General features: G+C 41.9%; 1 protein-coding gene and 1 long non-coding RNA gene across 4 annotated transcripts in view; both read left to right on the forward strand.

Moving 5' to 3' along the window:
- Positions 1–609: 609 nt before the first annotated feature.
- On the forward strand, positions 610–9,018 carry LOC128112770 (uncharacterized). The gene is made up of 2 exons (XR_008219154.1): positions 610–7,636; positions 8,884–9,018. It is a non-coding gene; the product is annotated as an uncharacterized LOC128112770 (long non-coding RNA).
- Positions 9,019–10,524: 1,506 nt separating this feature from the next.
- Positions 10,525–20,381, forward strand: part of Rbm27 (RNA binding motif protein 27) — a 73,188-nt gene continuing 63,331 nt past the window's right edge. For all 3 annotated transcript variants that reach the window (XM_052742094.1, XM_052742096.1, XM_052742095.1), the window contains exon 1: positions 10,525–10,773. In XM_052742094.1, coding sequence (XP_052598054.1) covers positions 10,715–10,773 — 59 coding nt within the window. In that variant the 5' untranslated portion in view covers positions 10,525–10,714. The remainder of the gene's footprint in view (positions 10,774–20,381) is intronic.

The raw sequence follows: 20,381 nt of genomic DNA on the forward strand, positions 1-20,381 counted from the left end.
CCTTGCCTAGCAAGCTCAAGGCCCTGGGTTCAGTCCTCAGCTCTGGAAAAAAAAAAAAAAAAAAGCTGGACACAGACCCCCACCCTCTCTCTCTCTGCTCTCTGCTCTCTCTCTGTTCCCTCTCTGCTTCCTGCTCTCTGCTCAGCTCCCACCATCTCTCCCTCCCCCCAGGCCTGGCTCTCCTCCCTCCTATCCCCTCCTTCCTTCTAATAAAGCTCTTTGTAACTCTGGTAGTCGTGGCCGTGGCCCGTGACTTTTCCGCTAGTAACCAGCTCCGCCACCAGCGCTGTTTACCTATCAGACATGACAAAGCTTTCCTGTGATGCATGTGCTTAAGACATCCATCATAACTTTCTCCCCTAGACATTTACAGTCTGAAGACTGCTTCCCTGCAGAGACTGTACCTACCAAGATCAGCTAAATCTGCCTCCTTGTTTAGCTGTGCATAATAAGCCTGCCTCCTTGTTTATCTATCTGTAATAAACATGCTGAGCTACCAGGATGCTTCAGAGGAGCCCAGTCCACCCAATCCCAGCTTTTTTTATATATATATGTGTGTCTGTGTGTTTATCTTTTCTTCATTCCCTGGCTACCCCAGGTCTAGCCAAGTTTTTGGGAACAAAGTAAAGACTCGCAATAAAAGAGTTAGAGAGATGGCACAATGATTAAGAGCACTTGCTACTCTTTTATTTATTTATTTTTGGTTTTGTTTGTTCATTTATTTTTTTTGTACAGGGTTCCTCTGTGTAGCCTTGGCTGTCCTGGAACTCGTTCTGTAAACCAGGCTGGCCTCGAACTCATAGAGCTCCTCCTGCCTCTACCTCCTGAGTACTGGGATTAAAGGCATGTGCCACACCACCTGACTTTATTTTTTTTATTTTTTTGAAACAGGATTTCACTATGTAGTCCTGGCTCTCCTGGAGCTCAGTATATAGACCAGGCTGGCCTCAGACTCAGAGACCATCCTGCTTCTGTGCTGGAATTAAAGGTCTTCCCCACAACCATGAGACTTTGGGGACACGGTTCGAAGAAAGAGCATTTGCTATGCTTGCATAGCGCCAGGAGCCAGTTCCCAGCCCTTACATGATTGCTCACAACTACCTGTAACTCCAGTTCCAGGGGATCTAACACCCTCTTCTGGTCCCCGAGGGCACCAGGCATGCACATGGTACACAGACATATATACAGACAAACACTTATACATATCAAATTTTTAAAAATTAAAGAAAATTAAAATGTTAGTGAGTAGTACTATGACTTTTTGATTGGGGAGTATTGATTAGACCATGTGGCCTACCTTCTATCAGTAAATGTAATTAGGAAGGTAGCACTGTGGGTAAGAGCTCCAGCTATAATTCCAACAGATCAATGTCATCATTTCCCGAGTGATCTCAGGGAATTCAACAAACTACTCTTTAAAGATAATAATAGCATGTACCTCATCAGATTGCTATGAAGATGAAAGGGGGGATGTGTGTATGGACCCTGTTTCTGTACGCACGTGTGTCTGTAAACATTTTTAAATGTTAGCTATGTATGGCATTAGGAAAATGAGTCTAAAGACATTAGCCCGATTTAATGGGGAAAAGCTTTACCTGTGCTCCTAAGAATCTCTGTCCCCCAGCTTAATTGAGCTTATGATCTCATAATTGTGTGGCATGCCTTTTCCGAGTGCCAAATCATATAATGCTCATACTTCAAAACTCAGAATAGAACTCAGTTTCTCTCTGTTTTTCCTACCTAAACTTGCCCCATCGCTTAGGTCATTCAATTTAGTACATTTTCTAAAGTAGGATTCATAAGGCTATAATTAATTTTGACTTGTCTTTGAGTCCTTCCGTGTTATTTTTTTATGCCTATTTACCTAACTTCCCTAGATTGTGAGGAAAAGATTGTAGGCATTATTTTTTTTTCCCCGAGACAGGGTTTCTCTGTGTAGCTTTGTGCCTTTCCTGGAACTCACTTTGTAGACCAGGCTGGCCTCGAACTCACAGAGATCCTCCTGGCTCTGCCTCCCGAGTGCTGGGATTAAAGGAGTGTGCCACCACCGCCCGGCAATTGTAGGCATATTTCAGGATAGCTGCCCAGGCACATGGTACTCAATGAGTATTTCATGGTTAGACAGATTTTTTTGTTTTTTGGTTGTTTTTTTGTTTGTTTGTTTGTTTGTTTGTTTTTCGAGACAGGGTTTCTCTGTGTAGTTTTGGTGCCTGTCCTGGATCTTGCTCTGTAGTCCAGGCTGGCCTCGAACTCACAGATATCTACCTGGCTCTGCCTCCCGAGTGCTGGGATTAAAGGCGTGCGCCACTGCCGCCTGTCGAGACAGCTTTAATTTTTATTTGGTGTTCTTCTCTTAGATTCATGTTCTACCTTCACCTTTACACTTCTCCAATTTTTTTTTTTTTTTACACTGGCTTCACTAGGCAACCCAGGCCGGCCTCCAGATTACCTCGCAGCCAAGGCTTGCCAAGAAGGCATGATTCTACAGCGTCCACTTCCCAGGGGCTAGGATCACAGGTGTGAATCATCACACAAAACTGAACATTTTTTCCCCCATGATCCAAGCTATAACAAGAAAAATAAAGAGAAGGAAGAATAATCCTTTTAGGACATTCAAGCTTAGTTGATGACAACATTGTTCTGTTTGCAACTTCCAACACAGTTCATGAGTCAGCTGAGGTTGGGGGTGTGTACAGTGGTTACTTTTATGGGCTTTGGAATCAGGTGCCAAGGTCTGAATTGAGGTTTGTCTATCTCTGTGACTTTAGGCAAGTTCCTTCAACCTAGGACCTCTGAGGACTCAATATAAAATGTAGATAATGATCAGACTTACTTCCTCAGGTTGCTGAGAGAATATGAGCTCGTGCCATACAGGGGAAATATTTACCAGTGTCTGGTACATAGTTAAATGCTCAAGAAATATGGAGGAAGCAAGCAAGCAAGAACAGTAAATACTACGGAAAGCCAGTGTCATCACTTACAGGAAACTCTAGACCTGATTGCCACAATCTGGGGACAGTCATTAAGTTAATGGAGACTGTGTCTTATTTTAGACAAATGCAACTGAATTAGGGAAATTATCATTCCCAAGTACAAAATGTTTGAAAATCTTGTCTACATTTCTTTTAAAGCAGTGATATCTGTAACTCCTAGGAACTAGACACCACCAGTCACTTATGCAATGATTCCAGACTCAGCATCCGCAAGGTGAGGCTGCCATCTTAAACATTCCATAGAGCACTGAGAGCTATGTCATGGACTTATAAGGGCAATGTGACACCTGAGTCACTAAACACTGCTTTTGAGCCAGATGTGGTGGTCCAGCAGGCCTGTCATCTAGTAGGAAAGGCAGGGGCAGGAAATGGAGAGTTCCAGGCCAGTCTCAGCTACAATGCTAAGACTCAGCGTTAAAACAAAGAAAAATCAGTGCCTGGTGACAGGTTTATAATCTCAACTACTCAGAAAGCCGAGGAAGGAGAATCGCAAATCCAAGGCCTGCCTGGGCTACACATCAAGTTCAGAACAGTCTAGGCAACATCGTAAGAACTTGACTTAAAATTTAAAGTTTTGAAATGGTGTCAGATGTATTTCATGAGCGGTGAGTCCCTAGTTCTATCTCCAAGACAGGGAAGAAAGAAAAAAAAAAAGCCAAAAAACCCAAACCTCTCGCCACCTAACAAATTACCCTAAACCCTAGTGGTAACAAACCATTCATTATCTCCCAGAGTTCCTGTGGGTCGGGAATTTGTACACCTTGCTAGTTTGAGTGCTTTCATGAGTACAGTCAGGTGGTGATGAGAAACACAGTTGGAGCAGGAGAGCAGTGGGTTTGTTGTTTGGTTTATTTTTTAGACAGAGTCTTGGTATATAACTCAGGCTAGCCCAGCACTTTCATTTCTCCTCCCTCAACTTTCAGAGTGCCAGGAACAGGCATTTGCCACCATGCCTCTACCTTACAAGCCATTCTTTAAACCTATTTTTCCCCATTCCAAGCCAGTTTCTCAGGCCAAACACTTTGGTGCCAATCTTGACTCATATATGTCTTTTATACCCAAATTAATCTGTCATCGAAACAAATTGACTTTATTTTCAAAGTACATCCAAAGTCCAACTGCTCACCATTCACCTAGTCTAAACTTCCATTCTCTCCTCTTGCTGGCTTCCCTACCCCAACTTCTGCCCACCTCTCTAGTCTGACAGACATGAAGCAGTCACAGTGACCCCATTTTTAAAAAAGATTTTATCCATGTATTTTGATTGTGATATGTGTGTATATAAGAGTCTTTACTGGCTGAGCCATCTGGATAGCCCAGGATTCCTTTTCAGTTTGGTTGGTTTTTCATTTGTTTGTTAAGATTAAATAATGTTTATTTATTTGTATGTGTGTGTAAGTCTGTGTGCATGTATGCTTCGTGTGTGTGTGTGTGTGTGTGTGTGTGTGTGTGTGTGTGCCCATGGAGGCCAGAAGAGGCAGTCTAGTTCCCTGAGCTGGTGTTATAAGCAGTAGTGAGCTGCTCAATGTAGGTGCTGGGAACAGGATCTGAGTCCTCTGAAAGAGGGTGTCACATCCCCTGGAGCTGGAGTTATAAGCAATGTGAACCATCTAATATAGGTGCTGGGAACAGAACCTGGGTTCTCTGGAAGAGCAGCAAGCACTTTTAACTACTGAGTCATCTCTCAGATCCACCTTGTCATCCTTATCTATCACTCCAGTCAAGGTAAAAAAAAAGGTTGCACTACCAAATGGTTGCACCTCCCATTTAGTCTCCACTTTTAAAATCATGTTATTTTCAAATATTATATGAATAGAAACAGAAAGTATATAAATTTTGGAGACAGGATTTCTCTGTGTAACAGGCCTGGCTGTCCTGGAACTATTTTATAGACGAGGCTGGCCTCACACTCACAGAGATCTGCCTGCCTCTGCCTCCCAAGTGCTGGGATTAAAGGCATGCACTACCACCACCTGGCGACAGTTTTAGTTTTCAAGAAAGTGTCTATCTGCTTTTCAGAAAGGCTCTGCCATATTACATCTCCATCAGCAAGGTGTGAATGGTCTAATTCTTCTCTGTACCTACTATATCATTCAGTATTATACATTCACATACACAAACATAAATATGTATGTATATATATTCTAAAATGTATATATTTTTTAAAATTTTGAACCCCTTAAAACAGAGTTCTCTCAGGGAAACATACCTGTTTTCAGAATAAAGACACTATTCAAGTTGACTCATTATTTGTCTACCAAATCACCTTGCGTTTACACAACTAAGATTCCAGCCACCCTTATTAAAATGACTTTTTTTTCTGAGTCACATGAGTTGATCCAGGTGACCCAGACTCAGAACAAACTGAAACTTGAATTTCTTTTAATGAATTGCATATACGAGTTCTGCATTTATATCGTTTCTCCTCCCCTTTCCTTTTTCAACACCCTCCCCATGATGCTTCCCCTCTCTCAAATTCATGGCCACTTTTTATTGTTGTGGTTTTGTTGTTTTTGAGACAGGGTTTTTCTGTGTGGCCTTGGCTGTCCTGGAACTCTCTCTGTAGACCAGGCTGGCCTCTGCCTCCCAAGTGCTGGGATTAAAGGCATGTGCCACCACACCCGGCTCCAATCTTACTGTCTTTACCCAAGAATAGTAGCTAATGGATGATAGTGTGTTCAATACACAGAATACACAATGTTGAATGAATTTTGAAGTAACCACATAGCTTGGATTATAATGTTTGTTATCAAGATAATTTCATGACAGTTAAAGGTATGAGCTCTGGAGTAAAAGGGGCATAGTTGAGGATGGATCCTTGTGTTCATTATTTTGTAGACTTTCTGGGTTTCAGTTTTCTTGCCTGTGACAAATGCTTATGTATTTAGGGGTGTTTAGGGGTAGTGCGAGAATGAGAGATTATAACAGTGTACTGAAACAGTGTACTTATCACAGGGTGGGTACAGAGTATGGGACTTGCTTCTAGAAGTTCCTATTTGTCACTGTCTCTTCTTCTCTGGTACTGGGGATTGAACCCAGGGCCTTATATATAGGTAAGTGTTCTACTGAGCTATACTGCCCACCTACAAATGTAAGAATGGATATAACTTCAAATTTTCCTTTGTCTCTGGCATGTGGAAAGCAGCACTAATTATGCATCTGCATGTTGAATTAATATATGTATATACTGTAGTCAAGGTAGCCTAGTAACTGCATGCCTGGAGTAAATGCACCATCCATTCATGAATTGCAGGTGAGTCAGTTCTTTATACACAATACATGCTACCAAATAAAATCAATGGAAAAATTCTGGCTCATAGCGCCTGAATATATCTAAACCATCTGGCAAATTCAGTGAGCCAAGCATGGAGGTGGAATTGAATACATTGGTTGGACAGACTTACTCCTGTGAAAGCAACTGTTCTTTTTTTAAACAAAAAACATAGAAAAAACAATGCAAAACACCCCCTTAAAACCCCATTTGTTTACTTGTGTGTGTGTGTGTGTGTGTGTGTGTGTGTGTGTGTGTGTGTGTACATGAGCATGCTCCATTGTGTGCAGTGGAGGTCAGAAGAGTCTTGTAGGAGCTGTTTCTCTCCATGTGGATCCCAGGGATGGAACTCAGGTTGTCAGACTTGGCAGCAAGCACCTTTACCTGCTGAGCTGCCTCACCTGACCAAACCAATTCTGTTATACATGGTACTTATCCAAGAGACGGTTTGCTATGTTCAAGAAGTGGTTCTAGTGTTTATAAATCTTCACACACACACACACACACACACACACACACACACACACACACAGAGAGAGAGAGAGAGAGAGAGAGAGAGAGAGAGAGAGACACCAGGTATATATACATGTATCAAATGCCTAAATTAACCAAAGTGATTATGATAACACTGAAGTAGAGAAAAGGAGAAAAGTTAGGCAGAGGCAGGCGGATCTCCTTGAGTTTGAGGCCAGCCTGATCTACAAAGAGAGTTCCAGGACAGCCAGGGCTACAAAGAGAAACCCTGTCTCAAAAAACCAAATAAACAAAGAAATAAATAAAAATAAAGGGCTTGAAGTTTTTAAAAAAAAGATATTAGGTTGTAAATTTGGTCAATAAATACACTAAACATTTTGTTGTTGTTTTCAAAACAGGGTTTCCCCGTGCATCTCTGGCTGTCCTAGAATTCACTCTGTAGACCAGGCTGGCCTCGAACTCACAGAGATCCTCCTTCCCTTGCCATCCAAGTGCTGGGATTAAAGGCATGTATCACCACGCCCAGCTTTTGTGTTTGGTTTTTAGAAAAAGATTGATTCATTTTTATTTTATGTGCATGTGTGCATGCCTGAAACGCTGTATGTGCACCAGAAAACGATGTCACGTCCACTGGAACTGGAGTTACAGGCAGCTGTGAGCCACCAGCATGGGTGCTAGGAGTGCCCCTTGGTCCTGTGGAAGAGCAGCGAGAACTCTTCCACTCTTAACTGCTGTATACTCTTATGGTTTTTGTGTTGTTGCTTTTTTTTTCTTTTTTTTTTTTCAGACAGAATCTCTCTATGAAGTTCTGATTATCCTGGAACTCCCTACATAGACTGGGCTGGCTTCAAATAACAGAGATACACCTGCTTCTGCTTTCCAAGTGCTGGGGTTAAAAGTACGTGTCACTACACATAGTTTGTTGTTTGGTTTTGAGACAGGGTGTTATTATGTAGCCCAACATGGAACTGACCTGAGACTCATCACTATTCCATCTCTGCCTCTAAGTGGTGGGGTTATAGACATGAACCACCATACCTTGCTCGTACCTTGCTTATACTGTCAAGACATACAGTTAGAATTAGGCCTGATCAAGTCACTCTTTAAATATTATTTATTTGCTTATTTCTTTTCTTTTCTTTCTTTCTTTCTTTTTTTTTTTTTTTTTTTTTTGAGGCAAGGTTTCAGGCAGCCCACCCTGGTCACCAATTCACTAGGTAGCTGACACTGGCCTTGAACTGCCAATCCTTCCTCCTCTACCTCACAAGCGTGAGTGTGAGTGTGTAAGCGTGAGTCTTTAAAGCTTGTGTCGTTTTTTTGAGGGTAACACTGTCATTGCTGAAGTGAAAGAAAAACATGAGGAGGGATTAAAGGGGGAGAAGGGAAGAGGGAAGAGGGGGCGGCGGGGTGTGGGAGGGCTCTGGGCTGCCGTCAGAACTTCTGGGGGCTGCTTCTGCACCTCGTATAGAGCTGTGAGAAACCAACTCATCTCTCTGGGCCTTCCCTCTCCTCGGTAAATAGGCCTCCCATTTTGTTTCTCCTAATAAGGGGTATGCAAATGGAGGCCAGGAAGCCAAACTCGCTGCCGGCACCTGACTTCTGCACCTGTGCGATTACAGTGCCATTGACATTTTTAAGTGATTGAAAAAAAATGAAAAGAATAATATTTTATGAAATAGAATCAGCCTAGATGTCCATGAACAGGCGAACGGATAATGAAAATGGGCTACATACTCACGATGGGATTTTATTCAGCTGTAAAGACAAATAAAATTATGAAATTTGCAGGAAAATGGATGGGTCTGTGCATTATTATATTAAGTGAGGTAACCGAGTTCTGAAAGATAAATATTGCATGTTTTCTCTCATTTTCAGAGCCTAGCTTTTAATATTTACATACATGGGCGTGAGTGAGGTCCTGACACCAGAAAGGGGGTCATAAAATGGAGGAAAGCCACATTGAGGAAAGGGTGAGGGTAAACGAACACTTGTGAAACTCCTCGTGTGACATGAGAGACTTACTAGGGGTAGAAGAGTAAAGGGACAGGCTGGAGGAATGGGGGGGAAGAGAGAAGAAGGTGGAGTAACAAAAACAAACTAAAAATGAAATAATGATAATAACATTGGGTGCATTTTTCTTTTCAGAGGCTGGAGAATAGAGATGAGTCTCAGGCCAGTTCCAAGACCCTGTCTCAAAAGCCAAGAAAAATAATACCTTATGATACAAAAACTTGGAATTGACAGTTTTATTCATTAAAAATTTCAGGCTTCTGGAACACAGCCACGATCACTTGTTTACGTATCATCTATGGCCAGATTCATGCCAACTCATTTCATGTTGAGTAGTTGCCACATTTACCTCAAAGTTCACATAACCAGAAATGTTTACCATCATCTGGCTCCCTTTATAGAGAGCAAGCTAGTTCCCTATAAAGGTACCTGTTCTATGTACGGTATTTTTAGTACAACTGCTTATTTTGTGTTGATCCACCTCTTTTACGTGAGATATATGCTCATTAGGTATTTTACAAAATGTTATTATACTACATAACTCCACAAACTGTTCAGTTATCTAGAAGAGGGATTTCCCCTCTAATGGACTCCAATGCTTTAGTGTAAGTACATAAGAGGGTCTCCGTATTTGTTACTGAATCAACCTTTTAACACCAGGGACAAGCCACTAATTTAAGAACACCAACAGGAATTTCTCATCTAATAAAAACTCAGTAACCTATTCTTGGCAATTTCCAACTCTCCTTTGCCATTATTTATTTATTTGTTGGTTTGTTTTTTGAGACAGCCCCGCTTTGCTGTTATTTTTTAAATGATGTTTGCTGATCAAAATTCTCCCCGAAAAAAACAAAAAAAAAAACAAACGAGAGAGAGAGAGAGAGAGAGAGAGAGAGAGAGGAGAGAGAGAGAGAGAGAGAGAGAGAGAGAGAGAGAGATTTTTAGCGCCGGGTGTGGTAGTGCACGTTTTAATCCTAGTACTCAGAAGGCAGAGGTAGGTATCTGAGTTAGAGGCCAGTCTGGTCTACAGAGAGTTCCAGGACAGTCAGGGATATACAGAGAAACCCTGTCTCAAAACACACACACACACAGAGAAGAGGGAGGGAGGGGGAGAGAGAGAGAGAGAGAAAGAGAGAGAGAGAGAGAGGAGGGAGGGAGGGAGGGAGGGAGGGAGGGAGGGAGAGAGAGAGATTGATTCTGTGTAATTGAAGCTTAGCAGCAGTAAAACAAAACAAACAAACAAACAAACAAAAAACAACCAAAAAAAAAAACCCAAACAAAAACAGAAGCGTGAGCGCCGATCATCAAAATGAGTGTGTAATGAAGAAAAAAAAAATAGCAAGATCTTGCTTCTTTCCAATGTGTCCAACGTGAACGCATTGCACGTTGTGTTGCAGATTTACTACAGCTGAGTCATTTCGGGACACCGGAGTGAGTTTCCAGGGAAAAAAAACGAGCGGAAGGAACCAGGAAGAGGGGCTCTCCGGGTTCCCCCAGGCACTCCTAGCCGTAGACACCGGTATTCCGGGCGTGGGTGGCGGCGTGGTGAAAAGAGGCGCCGCGGACCCTTTAAGAGGCTCAGCACCTTCTCCAAGATACCATCTTGCACCGGGAGTTCACTGAACTCTCCACCTACCTTGCTAGGTCCCTCCGCCCTCACTGGATACGGCCGGCAGGCGGGGCGGGTGAGCCTTACGATTGGCCCATCGCGCGCGGCCCTCTCTCGCCTATTGGTAAGTGCGCCCGTCACTCCACGTTATCTCCCGCCCCCCGGAGCCTCCGGGCTAGGTTGAGTGGGGCTCTTGGGTTAGTTCCTGTTAGGCCCCGGCCCAGGGAGTAGGTGAAGTCTCTAAGATGCCCGGTGGGTCAGGGCACCCGGAGCTGTGAGGGAACGTGAGGCGGCGGCGAGCGGAGACCCGCGGCGGGCCTTAGGAGGAGCGGCGGCCGAGCCCGCCTTCCCTGCACCATGCTCATAGAGGATGTGGATGCCCTCAAGTCCTGGCTGGCCAAGTTACTGGAGCCGATGTGAGTGCGCCGGGCCGCGCCGGGCCGGCGGCATGGGCGTTGGGGACCCGCGGGGGCGTGGGGGAGGGGAGGCGGGAGCCCGGGCCGCCCGCCTCGTACTCGTCCAAGGTGGTGTGAGGTGTGTGTGTGGGGGGGAAAGGGGCCGGGCACGGGCGGCGGGGCTTCCCGAGTACACTGGGAGCCGGCCCGGGCTGCAGGCCGGCGGGAGACTGAAGGACGCCGACCTGGGAGCTGGGGGCGGGCGGCGCGGCTGTCGAGGGATTTTTAAATGTGAAAAGCTGAGGTATGGGACGGCGGAGCGGGCTGGAGGACTTTGCAAACAGTGTCCAGGAGCCCGGTGTCGAGGGCCTTCTCGGAAGAGAGGGGCCGAGAAGGGAGAGCAGGGGTCCTGGAGCTTAGTTGTAATTATGGGTGAGCTCCAAGGGGATGAGGATATTGAAGGGTTTGAAAGATGGAGTGCTGAAGTGCATATGGACGCATGGGAAGGGTTTTGATAAATTATCGGGGAGCTCATGAGTATGAGAGCAAGGATACTCAGGGATTTTAAGGTGTTCTTGAGGAGTTGGTGGTAGAATTGATTGTTTTTAGATACCATAGGATGTTGGGGGAAGAGTCGAGATTTGTATGTTGTATTGAGGCTTAAAAGAACTAGTGTATAGTATGGATGATGAGGTTGAAGCGGGTATAGTTGCAGCATCTTTTTTTTTTTTAAATTAAAGATACAGGTATTAGACGAATAAAAGGGGCACAAGAATAAGGACCTTGTAAACATTGTTGGAAGATGATAGGGCAACTGTAATTGGGGCGTAGGGTGACTGTTGAGGGGCAAGGAGAATGAGAGACCTGCCCTCTTAAGGTGTTTTGAGTAGTGTCAGTTGTGGAACTCTCTTTGAGAGGCTTGACAGGGACAGCAGAGGCGTCAACTACTTGTTTTAAGAAAGTAGAGTGTCTGGAGATACTCGGATGTAGCTAGTCTCTGGCACAGCCTTGTGGGGAGGAAAGGATGGAAGGCAGGAGAGAGTCTAGCCGACTCTTTGAAGAGAGCATGGGAAACGGAATGGGAGGGAAAGAAGCATTTCCTGCGCTCTCGCTCTCTGTCTCTCTCTGTCTCTGTCTCTCTCTCTGTGTCTCTTTCTGTCTCTCTCTGTCTCTGTCTCTCTCTCTCTGTCTCTGTTTATTTGCCTTCTAATTACCCCCCCTCCCCGGATGGTTCGAGGAGAAAGGCCGGCCTTGATTCATGAAATCAGATTACTCTAGTTAAAAAAGAAAAGAAAAAGGTGTTTTTCAGGGGATGGAAATGGGAAGTAGTCCCAGAGGTGTGGAGGTATGATAAAGTTGAGACTATTGGGGAGACATTGTCATGCTTGCTTTCCTGTTCATCTATTATTCCCCCCCCCCCCCACAAGATACTTGGTTAACTAACTTTTTGTTTTTGTTTTGCTACTTTGTTTTTGGAGGGGTGGGGGATGGGAAGGTACCTCAGGAGGAGGGTCATCTGCGGAGGCAGGATGGTCAAGGAGGCTGTCTGAAGTGATACTTGCATTCTGAGAGTGAATGAGTAGAGCATAGGTATAAATGAATGACTGAGTAAATAAGCATGCAGTAAGGACTTCTCAGGTTTAGATGAATGGTAGTCCAGTTAGAATGAAATTGACTTCTGGGCATACTGGAAAGTTTGGTAGAAGAATATTTACATCCTTTTTCTACATTGGAACGTTTTAGAGCTCTAAGATGGAAAAGGATTGTGGTGTGCAATTTGGAAATAAGATAGAACTAGGTAAATTTACCATATGTGAGGAGAACTAAAAACAGGGGAAAAGTGTATGTTTTTAAAAATCATTTGTATTTTTCTTAACACTGGAAAGAGTCTGTGCTGAACACCTGCTGTCCTGTTGTCTTTTCTTGCATTGTAGAATATTGAACCCAGGGCCAGACCAGTGCTTTACTGAATTACAGTCCCAGCCATCCCACCTTCTTTTTTTTCCTCTTCAATTTTCCCTGGTATAAGCTCTCATCCTGTTGGTTAGTAGAGCTCTTTACTATCTTTTAAAATTTAATCTTTCAAAAGTATTAAATGTATGTTCTGTGTATTGGGTAGATAGTAACAACTTTTAGCATTATAGTTCCTTTTATTTAGTTTTTTTGAAGCACCCTAAAATGTTTTACTAGATAGTGAAGGTACTAGCTAGTACTTTTCTTTCTTTTTATTTTTTCATTTTTTATTATTTTTTATTTTTCAGGACAGGGTTTCTCTGCATAGCCCTGGCTGTCCTGGAACTCACTCTGTAGACCAGGCTGGTCTCCAACTTACAGAGGTCTGCCTGCCTCTGCCTACTGAGTGCTGGGGTTAAAGGCCTGCACTACCACTCACCAGCTCTTTTCTTTTCTCTTAAGGTAAAATCTAGTGTAGGAATGTCATCTTTCTTACTAATAATGTTTTTGTTGGGGTGATTTTTTTTTCTGGACTGACAATTTTAATTATCCTGTAATCTTGAATGAAAATTACATTTTAAAATGAATGTTTGAGAGATGGTTCAGTGGTTAAGAGTATTTGCTAGGCCGGGTGGTGGTGGAGCACATGCCTTTAATCCCAGCACTCTGGAGGCAGAGCCAGGTGGATCTCTGTGAGTTCAAGACCAACCTGGTCTACAGAGAGAGATCCAGGATGGGCACCAAAACTACACAGAGAAACCCTGTCTCGGAAAAACAAAAACAAACAAACAAAAAAAGAGTATTTGCTGCTCTTCCAAAGGACCTGAGTTTGGTTTCTAGAACTCATGTAAAGTGGTTCAGTCTGTAACTCGGGCTCCAGGGGATTTAACATCTTTGGCATCTGGGGGCACCTGCACTCACATGTACATACCAAAATGCAGACATACACCTACAAATAATTAAGAACAGAATAAGAATAAATCTTCAAAAAAGTAAATGAATACTTGAAAGCTAGGCATGGCATTGTACACTTGCAGTCCAGCACTCTGGAGGCTGAAGCAAGAGGACTGCCATGATTCCTAGGCCAGCCTGGCCTGCATAGTGAGTTCCAGCCTAGCTAGCACTGTGTAATGAAGACCTTGTCTCAAAAGAAGAAAAACAACCAACCAAACAAGATTGCTTGATTTTAGTGTTAAAACTTGTGTTGATTTTCAAGTCAAATTGAAACACACAGCATTCTTTGTTTTTGTTTTGAGACAGTATTTTCCCATGTAGCTTGTAGCTCAGGCTGGCCTGATAGTGCTTTTGTAGCCTACACTGGCCTCAAACTTCTGACAATCTACTTGCCTTGGCCTCCTAAGTGCTGGGATTAAAGTTACTCATTGAAGATTAGAAAAGAAAAAGACTTAAGCTGGCGTTATATGCTAAGCCATATAGCATATACTTCCTAATGTATGCTAAACCCTGAGTTTGGTCTCCAGCATACAGACATAAGCTAAGTAAGAAAAAAGACTTAACATCACTAATTAGACTAACAATGTGTCTTTCCTATGAAAGTTTAATTTTTAACTTATAGTATTGGTTTTAGAAAGAGATGTTGATAAAAAACAGTAAGTGCAAATGTCATATAGATCTTCATTCCTGGTACACTGTCATGGCAGATTACTTTTTGTTTAGATATTCTAAAAACATAATAAGTATATGCTAATGTGGGTTGTGTTTGTAAATTTACTTATTTCATATTCTAGATTCAAGAACACTTTTCATGGCAGATTGACATGTTATTACAACATAGTATTTCAGAGCAGTTGTCAGGTTTTGAGATAATGTAGTTGCAGTGGTTAGGTTGGAATCAAGCTATGGCTGAGCACATGAGTTCTATTGTACTTTCTTAAAAGGTTTTATTTTTATTTTATTGTATGGGTGTTTTGCCTCCATGCATATCTGTGCACTTTGTTTGTGCTTGTGCTCATATATGCCAGAGAAGTATTAGGTCTCCTAGAATTGGAGATAGAGATGGTTGTGAGCCATTTAGGGTCCGGTAGAAGAGCAGCCAGTGTTCTTAACGGGTGAGCCATCTTTCCAGCCCTGGAAGGAATAACCCTTTACCTCCCTTAGCTTTCTGGGAAAGACCATTACCACCATTTTTGATGGCAGTACACTAAAAGGGGAGGAAACTAGGTAAAGAATTAAAGACAGACTAGACCAACAAATCTTGGGCCCTTATTTTTCTTAAAAAGAATCATAGACATCCTTGTGAGAGATACCATATAGGCATTATGTATAAATTATGATGTTGTGGCATCATTTTATCAGAAATCACTACTCATTTTAAGAAATTAATTTGTGTGTGTGTGTGTGTGTGTGTGTGTGTGTGTGTGTGTGTGTGTGTGTGTGTGTTTCTACATGTGGAAATCAGAGGACAACTTGTAGGAGTCCATTCTCTCCTACCATGTGGGTTCCAGGGATCCAGTTCAGGTTATCATGTCTGTTGGTGGGTGTCTTTATCTGCTGACCTATCTCTCTGGGGCCAAGACAAGCATTTTTATTTAACAGACCTGCATTTCTACCAAAATAAATAAGATTTAACTTTTTTTCTTTTACAATACTAAGATTTGAACCCCGGGAACGGCAAGTACTCTACCACTGAGCTCTCTGAAGGGAAATTTTAAACATTTGTTGCTTCTTGTTTGACTTATTGTAAAAGTTTGTCTTAGTATGTTTCCCTCTCCCCCTTGTTGTGTTTTTTTTTTTTGGACAGATCTTACTATATAGCACATACTGGCCTGGATTTCACTGTTGTTCAGAGTGGCCTTCAATTCACTCACAATCCTGCTGAATTCTAAGTGTTTTGATTACAGGTTGTGTGCCATTGGTGTGTGTTTTTAAAAGACTGGTGAGGTTTGTAAACTTCTTAGACAGTTGCTTCTGTCTGTGTATTATAATGGAACATTGTGTGAATCAGGGCAGTGAATTTCTACTTCTATATCTGTCTCTGATTCATTTTGATTTTGCAGAAATTATCTTTCTCCTCTTAAATATTAATGTTTTACCTACCTTACAAATATAGTGTGGTAATAATGCAGACTCTCAGAAGTGTTCTTCATGCATTAGGTACTATACATTTTATTTTATTTTATTTTTTGAAATAGGAAGATACACTAAGCTTTGCAGATATTTTGCTTATTAATGTTGGGTACCGCTACCATCTTTAACAAATGTTCATTTGTCTTGTGTATAACACAGCCAGTGACTCATTTCCATCCTATAAGTAAGAATAGGGGTTACAGGGCTGGAGAAATGGCTCAGAGGTTAAGAGCACTGGCTGCTCTTCTAGAGATCATGAGTTCAATTCCCAGCAACTACATGGTGGCTCACAACCATCTATAATGAGATCTGGTGCCCTTTTCTGGCATTCAGGCATATATGCAAGCAGAACACTGTATACCTAATAAATAAATAAATCGTAAAGAAAAAAGAGTAGGAGTTGCTAGTGAAAGTCATGGACTTGGCATGTAGTTTCTGTGAGTTCTGACCATTTCAGAGTCTTTCAAACTATAATAGGAAATACGTTATTTTGGAGTATGATAGAAAGGACAGCAAAAACTTCAAGAGTAGGATTATTTTATTGGTTCACATTTATTGGTTCAATAGTCATGACAGGTATGGTTCACATCCTGGAGTAGGCTGGCAATTCTTAGGACATTAAACTCTGGCTAGTTATCATTATATTAGTTGCTCAAATGGGAAGAAACATGAGCTATTGGTCACTAGGCCTGATCTTCTGGTAAATAAACTAGTAGGGTGTAATGAGTATTTGGGACTCTATTCTTTTTTTTTTTTTTCTTGAGACAGGGTTTCTCTGTGTAGCTTTAGTGCTTGTCCTGGATCTCGCTCTGTAGACCAGGCTGGCCTTGAATTCACAGAGATCCTCCTGCCTCTGCCTCCCGAGTGCTGGGATTAAAGGCGTGCACCACCAATGCCCAGCTTTGGGACTCTATTCTTAAGATGGAGAAATATTCCGAATTTTCTAAAGTGCACTAGTGGCTTGGCAGAATCCTTGTGCCTATAGCACGGCATGAGACTTGTTTAAGGTGACATTCACAGGCTTATAGGACAGGGGTTATTTTGCTAGATGACTTGTTGACATATTTTGGTGTACTAAGTTAAGAGCATACTTGTACTTATGTTCTTGTTTTGCTTCCTAAATATGTCTGACTTCATTCTTGCTGGCCTAATAACTATAGACTAGAAGCCAGAGTTGCTTTTATAGCCCTGCATTTCCTATCACTGTGCTCTCTCATTCTCTTACAGTGTTTTTGCTTTTGTAGTTAATCCATGTCTTTTTGTACCATATGTGATTTTGTTCTGTAATTTTTTTCATAGTTATCTCCTAGTCATGTGACTTGAAGAGCAAGGCCTGTTTTACTAAAAGTAATCCAAGTCATCAAACAAGAGACTTGGCACTAAGCCAAGTGGTGGTGGCAGCACATGCCTTTAATACCAGCATTTGGTAGGCAGAGGCAAGTGGGTCTCTGAATTCCAGGCCAGTCTGGTCAACAGAGCGAGGTCCAGGACAGCCGGGGCTACACAGAGAAAACCTGTCTTGAAAAATCAAAAAAAGAAAGAGACTTGGTACTTAATTTCAGTTAATGTTGAAATGAATAAACAGCCTCATGTGTATATTTTGATTGCTAGACTATTAGAAAATTAAGCTCAGACTGGGAGTTCAGCTTAGTGATAGAGTAATGCAGAGGGCCTTGGGTTTGAGTCCCAGCATAAAAAAGATTTGTTTTTTACTAATTTAACTTTGTGTGTATATTTAACTTGGTAGTAGCTGTTCTAGGATCCACAGTTCAGATATCAAAGTGGCATTTGGAGCTGACAGATGGATGTGTATGTCATGCATATTATCCAAAGCAAAACTAAAAACCAAACCTGGAGCTATCTCTTCCATATATATTTTAATTAAGAGTAATAATTAACCCCTAATTAAGAGTAAGATGGAAAAAGAGTAAAATGAAGCCAGGTGTGGAGGCACATGCCTTTAACCCCACCATTTGGGAGGCACAGGCAGTGGGATCTCTTGTGAGTTCCAGGACAGCCGGGGTTACATAGTGAAACCTGTCTCAAAAACAAACAAAACAAAACAACAACAGCAACAAAAAAACAACCAACAAAGAATAAGATGAGCTAGGTGTTGTGCACTCCTTTAATCCCAGCACTTGGGAGTTTGAAGTCAGCATGTTCTACATGCTAGCGATGGCCATGTAGTGAAACATTATCTCAAAGAGGCGGGTAGGTAAAAGGAAAGTGTTGCAGTCTTGATGTTAATGTCACCCAATTTTCATGTGTTGAAACTTAATCCCCAATGTGAGGGTATTAAGAGGTGAAGCCTTTATTAGTGCACTATAGAAAATAAAATTATCAGTGTTTATTTTCAGTTTCTCCTTTATGTAGGAACTTTGTATAAGCACTCACTGTGAAATTTTCTGGCTTGATTTGTAGTTGATATTATGTCAGAAAAGCATTTTCATATTTGTGTGTTACTTATATAGCCAGCACTGTGCATGCCTAATATTTCCTATATCGTGGTTTCCCTGACTATTATTATTATTTGGTTAAAAGTAATGCTATCCTTCTATAATAAACAGATTTTTTTTTTTTTAGTGTCCTGAGTGTTTTCAGTGTTAACCTTTTTTTCTTCTGTCTCGTTTTTAGTAAATATGGATATTGGTGGCTGTTAATACACATTAGGAGTAGGAGACCTTTACCCTATGATTCGTTAGCACACTTATTAGTGGCCTTATCTCTGAAACAGATCATACTAAGAAGTTAAAATCAGGCTCAAGTTAAGAAAAATGTAGATTTTGCTTGAAGTGGAAGGAGGTCTAGTAGACTCTGTCTTCTTCCTGAAGCAGAAGACTGTAATGGCTTTTTAGTAGTATCAAAGGTAGGCCCTTGACTTTTTCATCTGGGATTAGTATATGTCTGAAATCGGAAGCTGGTGTGTTAGCTGTGCAGATAGTAACGTCTGCAAATGGGGAATTTATCAAAAGAGAAAAAATTCAAAGTTGAGGGCTTTGTACATGTTTGTAGGTCAGTATTTCTGTTAGCTTTTCCTAATAAAAATTCTGATTTTTCTCTTTCTCTCTTTCCTTTTCTTTTTTGATACTGGGGTTTGAACTTCGGTCATCACACATGCTAGGCAAGCACTCCATCACTGAGCTATATCTCCATTTTTTAGTTTTACTTTGAGATAAAGTTTTGCTAAATTGCCTAGGCTATTCGTTCACTGTATTCCAGGAAGGCCTTAAAATTATAATCCTTCTGCCTCAGCTTCTCAAGTAGGTGGGACTTCAGGTCTGCTGTGTAAATGATCTTGTATTTTAAGATGACTTAAAGATCATTAAACCGTATTATACAGGATGTGAGTTTTAATGAGTCCTTGTATTGGTAACACACTGTTTTATTTCTTTTGTTATTATTTCAATTAAAGGTAACTACTGGTTGAGGCTTATAACACATTAATTTATCTTGCAGATATATGTTAGAAAAGTATATGTGATGTGAAATACATTTTACTTGCATGGAGTTACAGCCTAGTTTTACTTCCAAAGGAGGTAAACATTTTTAAAATTTATTTTATTTGTGTATGTGTGCCTGTGCATGTGTGTGTGTGCATTCTATGTGTATGTGTATGTGTGTTGTTTGTATGGACATTGAACTCAGCTCCTCAGACTTGGCAGCAAAGGCCATTAACCCACTGGGCCATCTCACTAGCCCTTCTCTTGAGTGGAGTGCAATTTTAGTGTTAGTTTTTTATTTTTATTTTTAATCTGTCTGCCTGCCCGCCTATCTATCTGTCTGTCTGTCTATCTATCTATCTATCTGGTTTGTTGTTTTTAGACTTTAATCTGTCTGTCTGTCTGTCTGTCTGCCTGCCTGCCTGTCTGTCTGCCTGCCTGCCTGCCCGCCTGCCCGCCTATCTATCTATCTATCTATCTATCTATCTATCTATCTATCTATCTATCTATCTATCTGGTTTGTTGTTTTTAGACAAGGTCTTACTATGTAACCCTGGCTGGCCTGGAACTCACTATGTAGGCCAGTCTGACTTCTAACTCAGAGATCTACCTCTCAGCCCCTCTTACCCCGCTCCACTCCACCTCTGCCTCTCTGTGTCTCCCTCTCTCCTTTGCCTCTCCTCACTTCCTCTCCTCCTCTGCCTCCTCCATCTCACTTTTCCTCTGTCTCTCCACCTCTCCTCCCTCCTCTTTTTCTTCTCCTCTCCTCTGCCTCTCCACCTCCCCCCACTTCCTCTGCTGCTTCATCTCCTCTTTCCCTGCTTCTCTCCTTCTCCTCTGCTTCTCCATCTTTCTGCCTCTGGAATGCTGGCTGTTTTGTTTTTTGAAACAGTGTTTCCTATAGTTGAACTGAACTTGACCTCTGATATTGTACCCTGATCTGCCTCCACCTACAGAGCGCTGGAGCATGGGTCACCTTTCCCAGTCCAATGGAATAATTGAAGATAGATGATAGGAACTTTTATAACCTTTTTAACAGAAACCCATTTTTGCTGGGAAATATACGTGTCTAGTGTAGCTATGGACATAATAATTTTAAAATTTCTTCCTAAACTATGCTCTATCAGTACTCAAGCAGAATCTTTGAGC

This window comes from Peromyscus californicus, unplaced genomic scaffold (assembly GCF_007827085.1).
Source record: "Peromyscus californicus insignis strain IS unplaced genomic scaffold, ASM782708v3 Scaffold_17__1_contigs__length_78620276, whole genome shotgun sequence".
Lineage (NCBI taxonomy): Eukaryota > Metazoa > Chordata > Mammalia > Rodentia > Cricetidae > Peromyscus > Peromyscus californicus.